The 18,574-nt window shown below is 35.7% G+C and overlaps 1 protein-coding gene across 1 annotated transcript in view; it reads right to left on the bottom strand.

Annotated features, from left to right (window-relative positions):
• Positions 1 to 18,574, bottom strand: part of Smc2 (structural maintenance of chromosomes 2) — a 46,852-nt gene that overhangs the window by 27,494 nt on the left and 784 nt on the right. Inside the window, exons 2-13 of the mRNA XM_021660989.2 lie at positions 18,165 to 18,387; positions 16,906 to 17,055; positions 13,986 to 14,108; positions 12,318 to 12,356; positions 10,930 to 11,040; positions 10,690 to 10,734; positions 9,319 to 9,552; positions 8,975 to 9,124; positions 3,197 to 3,430; positions 1,907 to 2,066; positions 1,353 to 1,470; positions 350 to 488 (exon numbers count right to left, since the gene is read on the bottom strand). Coding sequence (XP_021516664.1) covers positions 350 to 488; positions 1,353 to 1,470; positions 1,907 to 2,066; positions 3,197 to 3,430; positions 8,975 to 9,124; positions 9,319 to 9,552; positions 10,690 to 10,734; positions 10,930 to 11,040; positions 12,318 to 12,356; positions 13,986 to 14,108; positions 16,906 to 17,055; positions 18,165 to 18,332 — 1,671 coding nt within the window. The 5' untranslated portion in view covers positions 18,333 to 18,387. The remainder of the gene's footprint in view (positions 1 to 349; positions 489 to 1,352; positions 1,471 to 1,906; positions 2,067 to 3,196; positions 3,431 to 8,974; positions 9,125 to 9,318; positions 9,553 to 10,689; positions 10,735 to 10,929; positions 11,041 to 12,317; positions 12,357 to 13,985; positions 14,109 to 16,905; positions 17,056 to 18,164; positions 18,388 to 18,574) is intronic.

Genomic DNA, 18,574 nt, shown 5'->3' with positions numbered 1-18,574 from the left:
CAAATAGATAATTCAGCCTTACTAAGGAGATGCTGACTTTTGTGTCTATATGTATGAACGTGGAAGATATGTGTGTGTGTACACATACAAATAACACACACAAATTAAAACTAAAAGATAAATCATAAAATGTATATGATCAGGTTAATTTACAGGAACAAGAACAGTGGGAAATAAAGAAATGCAGATAAATCCAATGTTATTGTAATAGAAAAAACAACATTCAGATTATTTTATAAATGTAAGTGGCTTGAAAGCTTTAAAAAAATCAAAAAAGCATGCAGTTTTTCTATATGATTTTTCATGCAAAATATTAATTATAAATTCTCTTTAATTAAAATTGATTTACCTCTGTGTCTACTACAACGTTGTAGAGTCGTTCTCCAGCTACCAATTCCAAAGCTGTGGCTGCTGAATTATCTTTCACACTTATCAGAGAAGCTACAAGTCCTTTCACACAATTTCTATTCCAGTTCTTCTCTGGGTCCCTAAAAATAGAGATGTTACCAAAATTTAACGTCAGCTAAATATTGCACTATCTTAGTTAAGAGCTATAAATAAACTAATGTTTTACAAAAACCAAAATTTTAAAATGTCATATATTTTTTGAATAGCAACTAAAATATTTCAGCAAATTAAAATAGCTTTATTGTTTAATTTATAATTAAGAACATGCAGGTGTCTCTGTGTGGGTAAATGCATGTGAGTGCAGTTTCTTGTGGAGGCCAGAAGAGGGCTTTGGGTTCCCCAGAGCTGAAGTTTACAGGTAAGCCACCGGATGCAGGTGATGAAAACAGAACTTGGATCCTTCAAAAGATCAGTCTGTGCTCTTTACCACTGAGCCTCTCCAGTCCTTTTCCACAAATTTTCAATGTAATAGAAGAAACAACTTTGGTGTTACAATCTGTCTGAATACATGACTGTGGTTAAGAATGCCCTAACAAAGGTATACCTGTAGCTAAGTAGTTGGATACTTGCAAGACATGCCTGACACCCAGGAGTCAATATTTGATATTGCCACTGAAAAAGGGTGAAAAATGAATGTCATAAAATTCCCACGTGGTAAAACAAGTAAGATGCAATAGTAATGACAGATTAACTTTGAAGGCAGTTTGAACCAAGACTTTATAAATCACTGCATTTGGTTTAAAATTAGAGATACCAGTGGTTGTTATTTTCATATGAATCTTCCATCAACATTTGATATACTTCAAATAGTAGTTAAGAAAAAATACAAAATAAAGAAATGAAACTTAAAAATCTTGTTGTGAAGAGTTTTTAGACTGCCTTTCAGCTTATGTAAAAACGTACACTGGCTATTACTGTTTTAAAATCTAATGTTTAAATCTTACTTGTATGCAAAGCGAAGATTGGGGAATCTGGCTAAGAGAGCTTCATAAGTTCCTTTCAGATTACTGACATCACGAGACAGCTGCCTGTGCTTCTCCAGAAGCTTTTCCTCTCTGTTTTCTGAGGAGAAAATCACGAGTAGCTTGAAATCAGGTCTTAAAAACATTCCCACGTAAAGTAGATCCTCAGACTCCATGAAACACTCCAAGAAGCAAACTGGAAACTTCCAGCTAGTATTAAATAAAGGGGGGCTTCCCTTACATTTCTATCAAGTAGCAAATGACATGTGTTCAACATCAAAATCATACAATTCTCAATCCAAGAAACAACATATGAATTTAATGCCTACTTAAGTGAAAAACAGACAAATGCCAGTTTTAAACTTTTACGTGATCAAGCAAGAAACTATCAAAAACTTGCAGGATTATTTGAGATAATTTTGATTGTATTTATGAACGTTTCTCTAATGAATACGTAAAATAGTGCTTATTTATTTTTTATTGGTTTCTATACATAAAAACCTAACGATTTGACCTTACAGATATCTAAGACAAACCTTCATAATTAAGCTTCTTCATTTGGGTTTCAAGTGTTTCTTTAGCTTTCTTTACAGCTTCAAAAGCTTCTTGATCCTTCTTGTAGCCACTGTCCATCTTCCTGACTTCTGCTTGCTTATTCTTTAACTCCTGCTGGGCATGTTTCAGCTTCATCTGAGCCTGTGATAGAATGGCATCACAGACTATGAGGCAGATATTGGTAGTAATTAAACTGATATTCAAACTGATTCAAGAGACATCAGAATTGAAAATGTAACTGTGTGGTTTCCTATATTAATTTTAAAAAAATTAATCATTTTTCTGCATTTCTGTCTTAAAAATATTAATATAAATGAATATTTAGCACACAAGTCTGTTTTTAATATTTAGCACACAAGTCTGTTATTAATATGAAGTGTAGCATATTATCAAAGTTGAGAAAAGTTATGGTAAAATAACTCTTAGTAGCTTGTTAAAAATACATAAGACAGTTGCATATCACTATTTTGTTCACTTCCTTTTCAACTCATATGCTTCTAACTTTCTTTACATATCTTTGTGAATCCTGTCTCTCAACAGCAAAGAAGTTGCTCTGAGTGATAGGAAACAAAACAATATAGAAAGGGGAAGCTAAACTGACAAATTTAATATGCCACAAACTTCATTTCCAAAGTTGACAACTTTTGACCCTTATGAATATATACAAGTGAACACTGCTTTTTTAAAAGCCATACTTTTATTCTCTGGGTATTCCTGCTCTATAACTGAATGGTGAGTGATTAGTTTTCCTAATTCCTTCAAAGTAAGCTAATTAAAAATAGTAATTTAAACTTTTACAGTGTCAAGTGCTTACAACTTCATGCTTATCATTTCTGAACGAAAAAGTTGCAAATACAATTAAGTGATGAGAATTAATGAACATATAAATGTTTCCAAGTAAACAGAAAGGTGGCTCCTTCACTTAATAAAAAAGCATATACACGTATTTCCAAGCACTGCTACAAACCAAGCCACGCATTTATCATATTACAGCTCTTGACAAACTCCATCACCAATATTTAACAAAGAACTTGAGCTTTTCCATATTGAAGATTAGAGATTCACATTTAAAAAAATGCTGAGATTCAACTGCTTATTTTCAAACTTGGTAACAACCTGAAGCATAATGTAAAAAGCAGTTTTTTTGTTTTGTTTTGTTTTGTTTTTTCGAGACAGGGTTTCTTTGTGTAGCCCTGGTTGTCTCACTTTGTAGACCAGGCTGGCCTCTAAGAGCAGCATGCTAGCATGCCATGCTCAGTGTCTGTCCTTACCTGCTTGGCCTCAGTCTGAGCTTTACTTATATCATTTTTACAGGCTATCATCTGACCAGCCAGAGTTGCTTCTGCTCCATCTTCATTACTGGACAAGCCAGCAGAAACAGCATTGAAGTGCTGTTGTGCAGTGGCCAAAGCTTCAGCGTCTTTCTTACTTGCTTCTTGAAGGCTATGCAACCCATCTGCTATCTTTTTAACTTCTTTTTCCTTTGCTGCTAAGGCTTTAGAGTCCTTTAGGGAGAATGTCAAAGTGAAGGAATATTTAGAAAACAGTTTAAAACACACTTTGAGATTAACATTTGTAATTTTGAAGGGACATAATTAAAAGTAATTTAAATTTATAACTTTAAATACTGATTTCTCACTTTGAAACTTGCTGTTTGGGGGAAGTAACACCTGTATAATACAATATTTTTATTCCAAATGCAGCAGTAAAATCAAGGAGAAAATGAGACACAGTTAATATGTACTTAAAAAAATCTCTTAAGAAAAATAAAAATCAGTTCTGAAATCTATAAAAGTAAAATGATAGTCACCCTATACCATGCTTAAAAGTTTTAGGATTAAGAACATACATACAGAAATATTTTATAAAGTAGCATAAGAGTCAAGCATTATAAAGAAAGTACTTAACACCTTTTAAGTAATATTAACCAGGTATCTGATATGAGACAAGAAAACTAGAGGGGCGGGGGTTATAGCCTCTTATTTACATGAATGTGGCCACATATTTTGGGCCACTTAATTAACTATAATTCATCTAATATTTACTACATACTAGATATTGTTGCAAGACATTAAAGACACATTAAAACCTTATATGTAGGGAGTCTGTATTCAAAGGCAGAAAACATGATAAAGTAAAGCAAGGACAGGAGACATCAAGTAACGCAAACCACTATTTTAGGAATAAAGGAAAACCTGGATGGCAAGACATTTGAATAAAAGTATGAATGAAATAAAACTTGGTGACAGGGCTTTGAGTAACAGTGGTTGGAGCAGAGAAAGAATATGAAAGGAGCCAGAAGTCATCTTATAAAGCACACAATAAACATTTGGTTTAATCAGCACTGACTTTGAAATAAAATTTGCTATAAGCCAACTTACATTTCAGTTTCTGCAGAGAACAAACCATAGAGTGGCTAGCCTAAAAGCCTAGCAGCCAAAAAAGCAGTACTGCAATAGCCCTAAAGTGGTAGCGGCTCAAATGATCTTTCAGGGATGGATGTGAGATCACAAACATTTCTGAGCTTTCTGGCCTAAATAATGAGGAGAATGGTGGTGCCATTAACTGATGTAGGACATTCAGCACTGGTGGACAAAATTTATGACTTCCATTATAGACGTGATAAGTTTACATCGTTTGTTAGTCCCTCAGGTAAAACTAATAAGTAGCTGGAAAAAATAAAAGTATAACTAAAAGACAATTCTCCAGATGGCTTTATGACCAAGTTCATTCTTCCTGTTTGGATTCAGTTCTTAATACTGCACAATGTGCTGGTAATACAGCTTCCTGAAGGAGTATTCTAATCCCTCTCCCCCTTAGAAATACAATATCCCGAAATGCTTTAAAACAGCCTTTCACATCACTCTAGGTAAATCCCATTTCATGCCAGTGTATAAATTCCTGATCAGGATGCTTCCTGGAATTCCTCCTGGGGTTCCTTAGTTGCAGGATAAATGGACATACACAGATTAGATTCCATCAACCTACGACAACTCACCAAGGTCATGTGGAAAAGGCCCATAATATAACTCGGGCTTCTACAAATTACTACCTATGTGTAAGAAACAGATCTGATTCGCATAACTTGCTAAGTGATACAGCCAGTCTAGTCACCAGTACACAGTGAATGAATAGTAAAAGTGGCTGTAGCCCCTGATATGCAGCACAGAATAGAGATGTCTCAAAGTTTGTAGATAGATCCATGGCCTAATATGTTAGGAAGAAAGATATTAGTAAATTAGGCCTAGGCTTCCCTCTCCAGATGTTAATGAGCTGGCTACATACATCTGATGCAGAACTGGGGGAAAGTGTACAAATATGGGAGTTCAACATAAGATCAAGTTTTGAGTTATTATATATAATTTCATATCTCAAGTGTTAGAATTCTCAAGAAGGAGGTTGTCAGGCCCTGAGCCATCTGAGAAATATAGGACTTAAAGAAACAGACTACCTACAAGATAGATAGGGAAAGGCTACAAAAGATTTATGCAACCCAGCTAACTTATCTTTGTCTGATAAAGGTACACCATTCTAATTGTTCATCTCAATCATCCCGACGAGAACCAGTATCACCTGGGAAATAGCTACTCCAAGTGCTTGTGGGGGATTATTATGCATTGTTTCCCCAAAACTATATTTAAGACAACAGAGCTGCTGCAAACTTCCTGTTAACGCAAAAGGACCTATGTATGATTGTGTGAATGAAAGTTCCTGAAAAGAAGCTGTGTCTGGCTAGGATCAAAAAAACTCCTGGAAGGAGCTGGTATCTGCAGAGACTGACGGACTGACTGGAATTTCAGTACTAAGGAGAGATTGGAGTTTTGTAGGTTCAAAGACTAATTGCTTTATCTTGACCTAGTTTTAGCATTCTGAAACAGCCATTCCTTGCCCCACTCTGTACCTTGTAAGGATAATTAAAAACCTCTTAGAAGCTATTAGTTTAGCAGAATACTAGCTTCTGCCAATCCAAGAGTTAAGAATGTCTTCAGATACCATCCTAGGTTTATAGAACATGGCCCTCCTCCCCCATCTCACTGTACTTGCCTCTCAACTGTACCCACCAATGTATTTTAACCTTGTTTTATGACTTTTGTTGCTCTGTAAAACCACAAAAACTGCTTCTACATTGGAACATAGAATTCAGGATAACCTAAATCTGTGTTCCCAGGCCATGGTCACTCAAAATACTTCCAGAATGGATTGTCTCTTGCTCCTTTTAAGATGAGAGCTGTGAATGGGTGGGGAAGCAGACACCTTTATAATCCCAGCACTTGGGGACAGAGACAGACAGATCCCTGAGTTGGAGGCCAGTCTGGTATGCAGAGCCAGTTCAAGGACAGCCAGGGCCGCATAACCCCAAATACACACACACACAGATGACAGCTATGCCTTTTACATCAATAATTGCCAACACTTCTTATTTAAAAAGTGGAGGAAGCTCTGAGGGCAGCCCTCCAACCTGCTTTCTGACTCTTCTGGCCTTGGGAGCACCAGGATCAGAGCCAAGTCAGTACTCTAGGCAGACGGCATCATTCCTATCACCTTACATGTGGCCTAGTTACATGTGGTCTGTCTGAGGCTCAACAATGTTGTACTGTGTATCTTGCTAAGTGTAACAACCTAATGGGAGACAAATCTCCTGGACATGGGGCTGGCATTAGGAAAAAAAAAAAAGTATTAGCTTTGCTAAGGGGATTTTTCTAGGCCACAGGAGAGAACAGAGGACAGTTTTGTGGCTGGCCCTGAAATAACTGAAATTTCCTCTTTCTGGATTATGGTCCCAGTGAATGGCTATAGAATTTGTTGGTAGTGCAACATCCTGAGTTATGAAGGGATTGGTGTTCCAGTCCTCCTCCAATAACTGGACGTCCTCTATTTAGACAGCACCTCAAATAATCCTGGGATATAAAACCCAGGGCAAGAAGCTTTCTGATGTCCTATGATTACAGGTGAGATGCAGATGAGAGTCCTAGTACCCGAGAGAAATTTTCCATGCCTGAGGAAAATAGCTAACAAACCCTAGACTTCTGCTGACCTTCTCTAGTAGTAAACTTGAGCCCCCATCCCAAAATATCTTGTATATGTACACTTTCTGTCTCACTAGACTTTTCAAATGAGCTGACAACCAGACAACCAGTACATGGTCAAATTGTCTCAGACTTTACAGAAAGAGTTAAACCCAGCTTAGATTTGAAAGCATGAAACTGACCGTAGTTAGAGCTACAGGGGTAAGGGAGCAGGCAGGTCTAAGAAGCAAGTGTAAACAGAAAATGTCTATGCAGTAGCCTGGGGGCATGCTAACATTTACAGATCAAGAATAAAGGACACAGAAAAGGAGAGCAATAAATAAATGAACACATAAATAAATAAATAAATAAGTGGAACAATCTAGTAACTCTGTGTTGAAGCTAAAGGACTATGCAAAAATAAGGAGGAAATGAATCAAAACCAAGGCAGAGAACCACACATTTAAGAATTAATAAATCTGATTTTTTAGAAAAAAAAAAAACAGATTTCTGTAGTTGAGTATGACAAACAGAACTGTTACAACGGTCACCATGCTTTGATGTTTTATTTAAAATTTTCTTATCTCTTGTATTAATATTTTATATAACATAATCTGAAAGAACAATAATAAGAGATATTATTTTCATGAATTTAAGACATGTACTTTCAGTCATCCAATGGAATCATCCTTGAAGCACTCATGTGCTCTTTTCACACACATCACCTATTGAAACTAGACACTTAACTTCTAGCCATATAAATGACCTATTCTTTACCAGCCCTTGCAAAGTCTGCCTCCTCTAATTTTACACTCATTTACTAATTTCTATTCTATTCTCACCTTCTCCCATCAGTTTCTGAATCATAAATGCTTCTCATATTGAAGCCAAAGCTGACCCCCATTGATATCTCAGCCTCCTGAGTGCTGGGATTAGAAGTCTGAGCCACTATATAAACTTCTAGCAGATTTTTACCACCAGTGTCTATTTTATTAATTATTTAGTATTATTTTATTAGTTATTCCAAGTAAAACCAAGCCCTTCTTCCAAACTCTTCTATATTACTGGTCAGTTACTCTCTCTATCCTTTTGTTTTTAAGAAAATGTATCTTAATTATTTTTATTTACTGGGCATGATGGCTCACACCTATAACCCCAGTAATTATAAGGCTAATGTAGGAGAATCATATCGGTCTTCAGTATACAGGAATTTCAGAACAGCCTGGAGTACAAACTGAGGAGGAGGAAGTAAGGTACCAGAGGAAGGTAAGAGTTCTGGCAGCATGAATGAAACCCACATAAACTGGGCATGACAGTGTACCCTGTAATCCTAGCACTTGGCAGGTATAGTCAAAAGACCAAAGAAAGTTCAAGATCATCCTCAACACAGAGGGTGTTTGAATACTCTGTGCTAGGAAGATAGGTCCTAAACTCAAAAATGGTGGAAATGAGAGCAATTGGACTCACTCATGTATTTTTCTGTAGTAAGATGTAAGTGCCATATGACCAAACTGTAATCAGGATCTCATTTGGCCTTCAGAACACTTACAGGCACAACTTCCCTTATATCTCTTCTCTCACTTTCTTTTACCACATCAGTTATCACTGTCCAACAACTATATACTTATTTTAAATGCATTTCCCCAACTGTACCCAAAAGGCAGAGATATTTTTTTATTTTTATTATTAGTTACATTTTATTAACTCTGTATCCCAGCTATATCCTGCTCCCTCATTCCCTCCCAATTCCACCCTCCCTCCCTCATCTCCTCCCTGCCCCTTTCCAAGTCCACTGATAGGGGAGGACCTCCTCCCCTTTCATCTGACCCTGTTTATCAGGTATCTTCAGGACTGGCTGAAAAGTCCTCCTCTGTGGCCTAGCAAGGCTACTCCTCCATGAGAAGATGGGGTGGTCAAAGAGCCAGGCAGAGGTATTTTAAAAAAATTTTCCCACTTCTATATTCCTGACCCAAACAACTACAGACTCTTAACTGTGAACAGAATACAAATGAACATCACTGGAAGTAATTATTATTTGCTTACCTCAATCATGTTTTTTTCTAGCTCCTTGCGTTTGGTTTCCTCACTAGCCAGGTTTTTCTTCTTAAGATCAAATGCACTTTGAGATTTAGTATTAACCCGCTGAGCTTCTGCAAAAGCCTCCTCTAAAGATTGGAGTATGCCTGAGGTTTCCTATAAGCAATGTACAATTCACATCATTTAATCAGTTTATGTTACAGTTTTTTTCTGTGGTCTCTGATATACTTAACTTTTATAAGCTACATTACTACTTTTAGATTAAGAACAGTGTGGAAAGCATTACCCAGTAAATCCTAAAATCATGGTAGAGTTTTTCCAGAGTATTTATCTAATTTGTTTGTTCTGACCTTATCTTTTCTTTTCTCCAACTCCTCTATTTCACAATTGAGAGCCTTTATTTTTTTTTCATTCTCTGACAGTGCTTCTTGAAGCTTTAGTATTTTATCCTGCATTTCCTTTAACTCCCCCGCTGAGCGCTCTTTGGTATCTTCCGCGAGCAAGAACTGATAAGCAATATATAAACGACTCAGATGCTCTATTTCTCGCATTACTTTCTGGTACTCCAAGTAAGAAGATCTTTCCTAAAAGAAAAGTCAAAATTAAGAATAATTCAAGCTTCATACTTTTAAAACAAATTTGGGGAAAACCTCACTATAGCAAACTTGGGTCAAATTTCTCTTTACATGGTCTGATAGTTTAAATGTTTAGAAACTATAACATCACAACTCTGGCTTTTAATCCAGCCAGAGCATCCCATCTCTAAAGAATCCTATATGGCCATTTTTATTTTTGTAAAATATGATCAAGCAGTTAGGATTAACAAGGAAATGTGTCCCCAAGGTTCAAAAACTGGTGATAGCAGAAGTCAATAAAGTTCATAGACCTACCAGGACACACTGTTAAACGTAAATGGCAACAGTACTACTAGGATTCCTATAGAACTTCCAAGTCCTCCAACCACTTGGTCCCATGTTAGTGAAGCTGATTCACATGAGGATCCACAGAAACCACATAGCAACTACACTCTGTAAGCAGGGAAGAAAATTCTGCAGGAGCCTCACTGCCCTCCCTGCTACAGATTTACAAAGAATGTGGCAAAAGGTTTAAACTTCTAATCTATAATTTGCCACAGTTTTTCACTTTTTTCCAAATTATCTATACTACAAGGAGTTAAACAATACCAAATTTTAATGAGCCCTTAGTAAGTTTTAAGTGGGTAAAACCAATGTGCTTTATAAACATTCTTTCACTTAAATATTGTCAAGTTTTATGATCTCTGGGACTGGAAATGTTATATAGAAAACCCAATCTTACCACAAAACATTCTACATTAACTGTGATTATTACTATGAAAGCTATCATACTAAAAGGAATTCACTTTGACAAAGATCAATAGTAAGAGCTCTATCTTTTAAAATGTTCTAGTCAATTCCAACTATCCAGTAAAACTGAATTTGCTGCTCTTCAATAAAGTATTAAAATCTGCCATAACATTACTAACATTTTGAAGATAATTCTCTAATATCATTATGACTTAATAGAGGAAATACATATCCACTGCAAGCAGAAGCCGGATTAGCATACTAATTTGAATGCATTTTGTCCCACAGAAAAAAATCCAAAGAAATGGCAGACACTTCATCAGTATTTTCATAGCTTAGGATCTGTCACCAATTCTAAGAACCATCCTAACCATTTAACAAAAATACAGCATATACCTCTTTTAATTTTTGGATAGTTGGAGTGATCTCTTCTTCCAATATCTGGAAAACAAAAGAAAGCCACTATTTTTAGTATCTCAAATGCCAATACAAAACACATCTAAGTGGTGTTTTGTTTTTTTTTTTAAACATGGAAAACAGAACTGAGAAGAGGAACATTTTCTTGCTTTACAGCATAAAACTCCAAATGCAAGATATTTCTCCAAACCTGCTTCAGGTTTTTATTTCTTTAGTTACCGTTTTTATTTCTTTCAGCTTAGCCTCCTTTTTTTCTATAGTTTTTTGGGCAGCTATTTTTTTGTATTCATACATCCTGGTTCCAGCAGCTTCTTCAATCATGGATAATATCTGGAATAACAATAGTATTAAGAATTCAAAGTAAGTCTCTTGCTGGAATTTAACATTAATTATACTAATACATTTAGCACAACAAAACTTTACTACATCATACATACCATACTATAAAAGTTAACCAGATTAAATCATATATATGATCAGACATTTAAGAAATATTTACGACTTCACTCTTATTCTTGAATCAGCCTTCTGCAACACTAATTTCACAATTGTTATCTCTTCTGAAATTGAAGGTACTGATTCTTAATTTCCTTCAAATACAAGTCTAACAAAGGCAATTAAAAAAAAAAAAGTAGCCCTACTTAGGTTCTATGTTTTAAGTTTGCTCTTAAAAGTGTTTCACATTGGGCTTCACTTATTTTATTCCAAGGCTGAAGCATGACATTTTCTTACTGACTACACCACAGGAATTAAGAGTTGTGACAAGTAACTTTCTCTATGCTTCCATTTCTCTATTCAGTGTCTTCTGCCATCTCTAAAATGCAATGCAAATGCATGCCAGCAACTCTTTAAACTCTTCTTCAATCTCAATCTCTAGAGCATGGTTCTCAATCTTACTAATGCTGCGACCCTTTAATATAGTTCCCATTGTTGTGGCCGCCCCCAACCAGAAAAATTATTTTTGTTGCTACTTCATAACTATAATTTGCTACTGTTCTGAATTGTAATGTAAATATCTGCAATGCAGGAACCTGATATGCGACCTGTGTGAAATCCTTTTTGATTGCCAAAAAGGATTTGTGACCCACAGATTGACAACCACGGTTCTAGATAATTACTTCTTTTCTGAATCCATTATAGCTTGTAGGTTAGCCAGGTTTTAAATTAGTAATTTCTCACTAAGGTATTACCTGAACGAAAGTAAACGACCCTATTTAAATACAGTAGCAATGTCAATTACAATCTCTTTATCTTTTCAATAGCAAGAGTAAAAATTTCATTTCAATATATCAACTACTTGTTACAAATTCTTTGCTCCTGATAATATACTTTAGAAAAGAAACTAACTTCATACAGATTTTTTTCTATCAGGTTTTTCCTTAGTAATTCATCTCAACATAGAACACTAGTTAGCTAGGCTGCTTTATACAGTTGCGATCTTTTAACTATGGGCACAGTGCTCAATGTGAAGCTATTTTACTAATCATTCTCAGACAGGGTTTCCAGAATTTTCAAGAAACTACTTTTAAAATCTGATTGCTTGGAAAAAAAATATTTTTTTAAAAAGTACTTCTAATTATCATTTTTGCTGTTCACAACAGTCTTACCTCTGGTGGTTTCATATTTAATACTTTTGTAATTCTGCCCTGAAAAGGAAACAGGAAATTTAATATAACTATAATGAACTATGAAAAAAATTACCTATGTAGGTCTTTCAATGTTTAAGTGGAAGCTGCTGTAACTCAGCAGTGTGATACAAACCAAGTTATTAAATGATACAAAGGATAAGGATACAAATTACACAAGGTTAACTCAGGACATTTCTGAGAGGGTCAGTAATAAAAATGTAGACTATGAGATTTTAAAGTAGACATGCAGGCTTATTAAGTATTTCTTGCTTATTTTTTAAACCCTGCAATATATCTTCAGAAAGCAGACCACCTGCTTCCATGTTTTAGGTGAAATTGTATTTTTACCAGTGTCAGGAAAGCATCAACTGTATTCATTTCCAAAACCAATCTACCGAGGCCTCAGATCACAAGTCACAATTTAGAGTCACTTGAAAGTAAGCTGTCAGCTTTGAAGCCAGACTATAGTGAATATAGTTTTATTTTAGTTGATTTGGATATGTCTCTCATAATTCATGTATTAGGAACTTAATCGCCAAAGCAACAATGTTGAGAGGTGGGACTTAATACAGTTGCTTAGTGCAGAGACTAACCACATTCAGAATGGGCTTTTATTGATTAAGCACATAATAAAAAGTGAGTTTAGCCACACTTCTTCCCTCCTTCTTTTCCCCTTGATACACCTGTGTCATGTTCACTGTCCTGCAATTACAGCCATGAATCAATAAGATAAAATAAACAGAAAATTCTATTGTTTAGAAATCACCCAGTCTGTGCTATTCCCTTATAGCAACATAAAATGGACAAACACATAGTCCATGGCTTTGACTCTTGCTTTTATTATTATTATTATTATTATTATTATTATTATTATTAATTAGACTCTTGCTTTGATTCTCTTAAGGGTCAGATGAACCAAATAAAATAACAATGGTATGTTATTTTATTTTTCATTTGTTTAAATCTACAAAGAACATTAGTCATTTTATTCTTGAAATATTAAAATCCTTTAAAACTAATCATTTAAAATAACACATTTACGATTTTGACATCAAGTATTCCCTGACAGTTGAAGGCATCATCCTCAATGAAACAGAGGTGGGGCTACAGGGACATGATCAGATCATGAGAACATTGACCTAATCAATAGTCTAATGGCTTATCCTTAGACTGTTAGAAAGCTATGGAAAGTGGCGGTCTCACTGGAGAAACTGCATTCTTAAGGCACCTCTCTTCTCTCTGTTCCTTGGACCCCATGAGGGAAGCATCTTTCATACAGCATGCTGTCCCACTGTGGAACAGCCTCACCTCAGGCACACAGCAATGGAGCTGGTCAGCAATGCTCAAGAAACCTTGGGAACTGCAAAAACTCTTCCTCTTTTTCTTTTTTTTCTTTTAAGATGGGGATGACTTTGTCAGCTATAACAATCTCTCACATGCCTTTTTTTTTTAACTTATCACATATTGGCTTCACTTATAAAGTGAAAAAAAAAAACCCCACATAATAGCAAAAATTCAGAAAGTGGAAATAAAAATGGAAAGAGAAAACAGATATGAACAAAAATTCCACAGTTCTCTTACGTAGTAACTAAAAATGAAAGGTAGTAAAACTATTATGAAAGATACAAAATGATCTCAACAAGGTACCTGCATGATGAGGAAGTGAGGGTTGTTAACGTTCAGGCCCACAGAACAAAAGAGATCCTGGACTCTGGTGTTATTGGCATTCACTCCATTGATTAAATATTTATTTCTGCCACCAATAACCACCTAAAATGAAAGCATTTAACAACCTTTAAAGATACAGGAACACTTTGTACCAAAATAATAAATTACAGTCTATTACTTTACACTATTCTGTAATGGCACACCCAAATCCCGAGTAAATAGAAGATGCCTGTCCTGGTCAAAAGGCTTAGGAGAGCTCACTAACTAATTAACATAATTATGCAAAAGCCTCTTAATCTGCACTGGACTATGTATATCAGGTCATTCTAACTTAATTTTCTCAATTATACATAAAACGTGTTTCTTTCCTGATCAGTTAACTTAGGTTAATATCTGTCTTGCGCTTTCCAATGGGAACAGAAAACACTAAAAGCTAAAGACATAGATTTTGGTATGAATTCTTGACAAACTCTAATAGGAGTTCATTAAAATGACATTTGACAACTTCAAAGGAAGTGAGTAATGGTAACTTCAGTTTGAGCTCATCACATTATAAACCCTGTATTATTCATATTTTACAATAATTCCAAAATTGTCATTTAGGGTGTGACTGTAGCATCTACCAGAGTCTGAAATACTTAAGAGACTTGCTCTCATAATACACACCTCAGTGCATTCAACAATTCCAGTACACAGCAGTAATTATTAAATACTGAATAAAGTTAATTTACTTTCTTTAAAGGATTTTTAGGTTGGAAGGCGTGTCCATAAATAAAACAAGAAATATATTGGAAAAAATGGTAAGAACACAATTTCATGACCCAAACAGAGAAAAAAAAAATGTTGATTAAATATGGTTGTAGAGACAACTCCTAAAAAGTAGCTGTTTATCGCTTCCTAAAAACCTGACAAGGAACTGAATTCTGTCATGATCTACCCAAAGAAATAAGATCAGAAGCTTGATAAAATAAAGGAGAAAACCTGTATTAACAAAATGCTAAAATGGAAAATGAGATTTAATAGAATTTATAGAACATTTAGTTAACTTAATTATACAACTAATTGAAAAACTAATTTATAATTATACACATTCTTATAAAAATAGAATAGAACAAAAACAAAATGAGAAGCTGAAAGTACTGACTATAAGAAAAAAATTAAGGATTAATGAAAGGCTCTTAATGATTTTAAAAGAACAGCAGTAATGGAACTAGCAGTAACACACACGTAACAAAATTTAGAGCAGTTTCAAGTTATATTATGCACACTGAATTAAAGCCTGAGAAACCAGTGGAGTATCTAAAATGAAAAAAATGCTAATTTTCTTCATACCTGTTTTTACTAGCCCTTTGTGTCACAGTAAATCTGAGGTTACATAGTTAAAAGAAAATTATATATGTTTGTGACAGGGAAGGAACAGAGAGCCTGCAACACATTTGGTGGAATAAAGGACCAGAAATAATTTCAGTGAAAGCCCTGGTAAGGTTCCACTTAAAAAATATTTAGACCTGCAGACAACTTAAATATTGAAATATGTGAAAAAAAATCAGATTTCATCTTCCAAATCTCAACAGAACCAAGATTAATGCATAAAACTTTAAGTTAGCAAACGTTTGCTGAATTTAAGATTAGTTTTTAACAACCTCTTTACAAAACCAGAATGAAAAACAAGATATGAGGTAACAGGAGTTCACAGTAAAGAAAGATTGAAACATGCAATGGCTTAACTTCTAATCCTAGCTGAGTGCGTCCATGAGATAGAAGCCTCTTATGACCTTTCAACTCTCTTAAAGATGATGTATCTATGGGGCACTAGCAAACATACAGTTATTTATTGTCTGAAGCAACATTATGCAGACATTCCAAAGGATTCTAGTCAGTATTCATAATATTTGCTCATCAACACGGGCCCAGGCAGCTTTTACTGAGCCATACTGTCAAACAACACATTAAACTTAAAAATTTTGTCTGCAAGGTGTTACATAGCAATTTCCTCCAAGAAAGAACAGTCTATCTTGGTAAGAAGCTCCTTCAGTCACAGCATATTCTTTCTAAACAGGTGAAACACTCCATCCTCCAGGGAAGCACCTTAAAACTCAGGAGGTACACCATTTAAAACCTTCAGAAAATTCCTGGAACTGACAAGACTCACTGCCAACCCCACACCCAATCAACCTTAGTTAAGTACTGTAGAGACACTCTCAAAAAAGCCAGGTGGCAAACCAGCAACTGGCCGATAGATGCTGGGATCAGCTGAGTTGCCTTGAAGAGAAACTCTAATTCAGCGGTTCTCAACCTTCCTAATGCTGCAAACCTTTAATACAGTTACTCATGTTGTGTGACCCTCAACCAGAAAACTGTTTTCACTGCTACTTCATAACTTATTTTGCTACTGTTACGAATCATAATGAAAATATTATTTTCCCATACTCTTAGGTGACCCTGTGAAAAGGCTGTTTGACCCCCAGCGTCTGTAAGTTTCTCCAAAGAGAGAAATGTTCCATCCTACAGGGAAGTTTAAACAGCTTCAGGGAGTCACTGAAACTAACTAGATTCACTAGGTCCCTTCCTGTGAAAGTTAAGCGATAAAAGCTGACACCCTAATGAAGCAGAGCTGCAAAGATTCTTGGAGAGGAAAAAAGCTGCGAAGACTAAGACCAGACCAGCCTCCTGAAAGAGTTTTAGACCAACCCAGGTAGCTGGGAAAGATAGTCTCTAATCTGTTCATCTGCATGCAAGCTGTGCAGTGGGTTGCATGTTCCTAGCTTTGTGAGCTGTCACCATGCTGGATGATACAGTTGTCTTTGAGCCATTTGCTGTTGGTTCCCTATCTGGGGTAAGACGATCTCCCTACAGTGTCACATATTATAAAATATCCAGGTATTTGACAGCTACTCACCTGTCTTGTTACTGTGATTTCATCATGAGCTTCAAATCCTAACGGACTTTGCTTTTTGTCAGAATTATCAAAAGTGATTGAAACAGAGGCTTTGGTAATTCCAGCCTGCCCATTTTTATAAACCAGATCTTGTAAATTAGAAGCCCGCACCTACATAATTAAAAAAGGAAAGTTCATTGACAAAACTTCTTATTTTACAAGAGCAGCATTAAAAACACACATCTTGCTTTGAAAAAGCCACCTGTGTAGTTTTAAGTAAAAACAGGTAGTCACATCCATCAGCAAGAAAAACAAGGACTACAAACAATAACCTCTAATATGTACCTTTTTCAGTAAAACTTTCTTTCTGTTCTGAATTAATTTTTACTGACTTAGCAAAGGTTAATTTGCAAAACACAAAGAAGTAGTGTATATGACTTTTCTAGCCACCTCATCAATTAGTACAATCTAAAAGTGCATTGTTAGGCAGAAGTGAAGGGATAGGTATTGGCTAAAAGACACCCCAAGGCCAAGTTCTTAGGACAAAGGAGTTTTTTTTTGTTTTTTTTTTTGCTCCAAAGGGACAAGGTGCAAGGAAGGGAATAGACAAAGAAAGAAGAGAAAGGATGAGGGAGAAAGGGAAAAGGGACAAATGATAGGGGTATTTGTCCTAGGATTGGGAGGGCTGCCTCTGATAGAGAAGAGACAGATGTGGCCCACAGGCAAACCACAGTTTATAAACATAAAGGAGGAAACCCTGGTTTAGGATGAGTTGATTAATTTTGATTGGGCATTTTAATTAGGTGAGCCAAAAGGGGGCTTTTTATTTCCGGACTTAAATACTTTGATAGTTGGACCCTGACACCTTTAAGAGTAGGAAGTGGCCAAATAAGGAAATAAACCTTTCAAGGTAGCTTTGGGAATATTATCTAACGGTTTTTAGCAAGGCAGAGGGAATTGGAAGGGCAAGGCCTGCTAGAGCCCTATTTCTATCATTCATTGGGCCAGCTAGAGTTCCTTCAAGAAAAGCAGGTATAGACTCTGGACTGAGACTAGCTAAAGTAACAACACAGATGTGGGCATTACTCCCAACAGCTTAAGAGGACCAACCTGAGTTTCTATATTTTCACTCACTGGATGGAATAATAATAGTACATGCTTACATGGCTGCACTGCAACATAACATAATTTACATGAAATACAACCGTGCAAACGAAAATCCAAAGTCTTCAAAGATTTCCTAGCCAAACTTGACATAAATCAGAAAGTTTACACTTTACCTGGGACAGATTGGAGATGCCTAGGAGAAAGCAGATGGAGTCCAATATATTGGATTTTCCACTACCATTTAAACCAGTAATAGCATTGAAGAGGGGGTCAAAACCATTGACTTCAGTCCTCTGTGCATAGGACTTGAATCCTTCGAGAATGATTGATTTAACATACATTTTCTATACTGTCTTCGTCTAGCAAGCCGGTTAGGTAACAAGCTACGAGCCAGCTCTGTATAAAACAGAAATAACATGTAAGTAGAATGTTAACACTCCCCCCAATCACTGTATATATGAGAAAATACACAAGAATGTAAAGCGACAGAAAAAAAACACACCTGCCAAACTACTTTTTCTCCTGAAAACAGCTTCCTCGAATCAAAAAATGCCCAGACGTTTGTCACTGTCTGGAAGTTAGA

Source organism: Meriones unguiculatus, chromosome 3, assembly GCF_030254825.1.
Source record: "Meriones unguiculatus strain TT.TT164.6M chromosome 3, Bangor_MerUng_6.1, whole genome shotgun sequence".
NCBI lineage: Eukaryota > Metazoa > Chordata > Mammalia > Rodentia > Muridae > Meriones > Meriones unguiculatus.
Note: the sequence above shows the minus strand (reverse complement) of the source record. Positions and strands in the feature narration are given on the sequence as shown.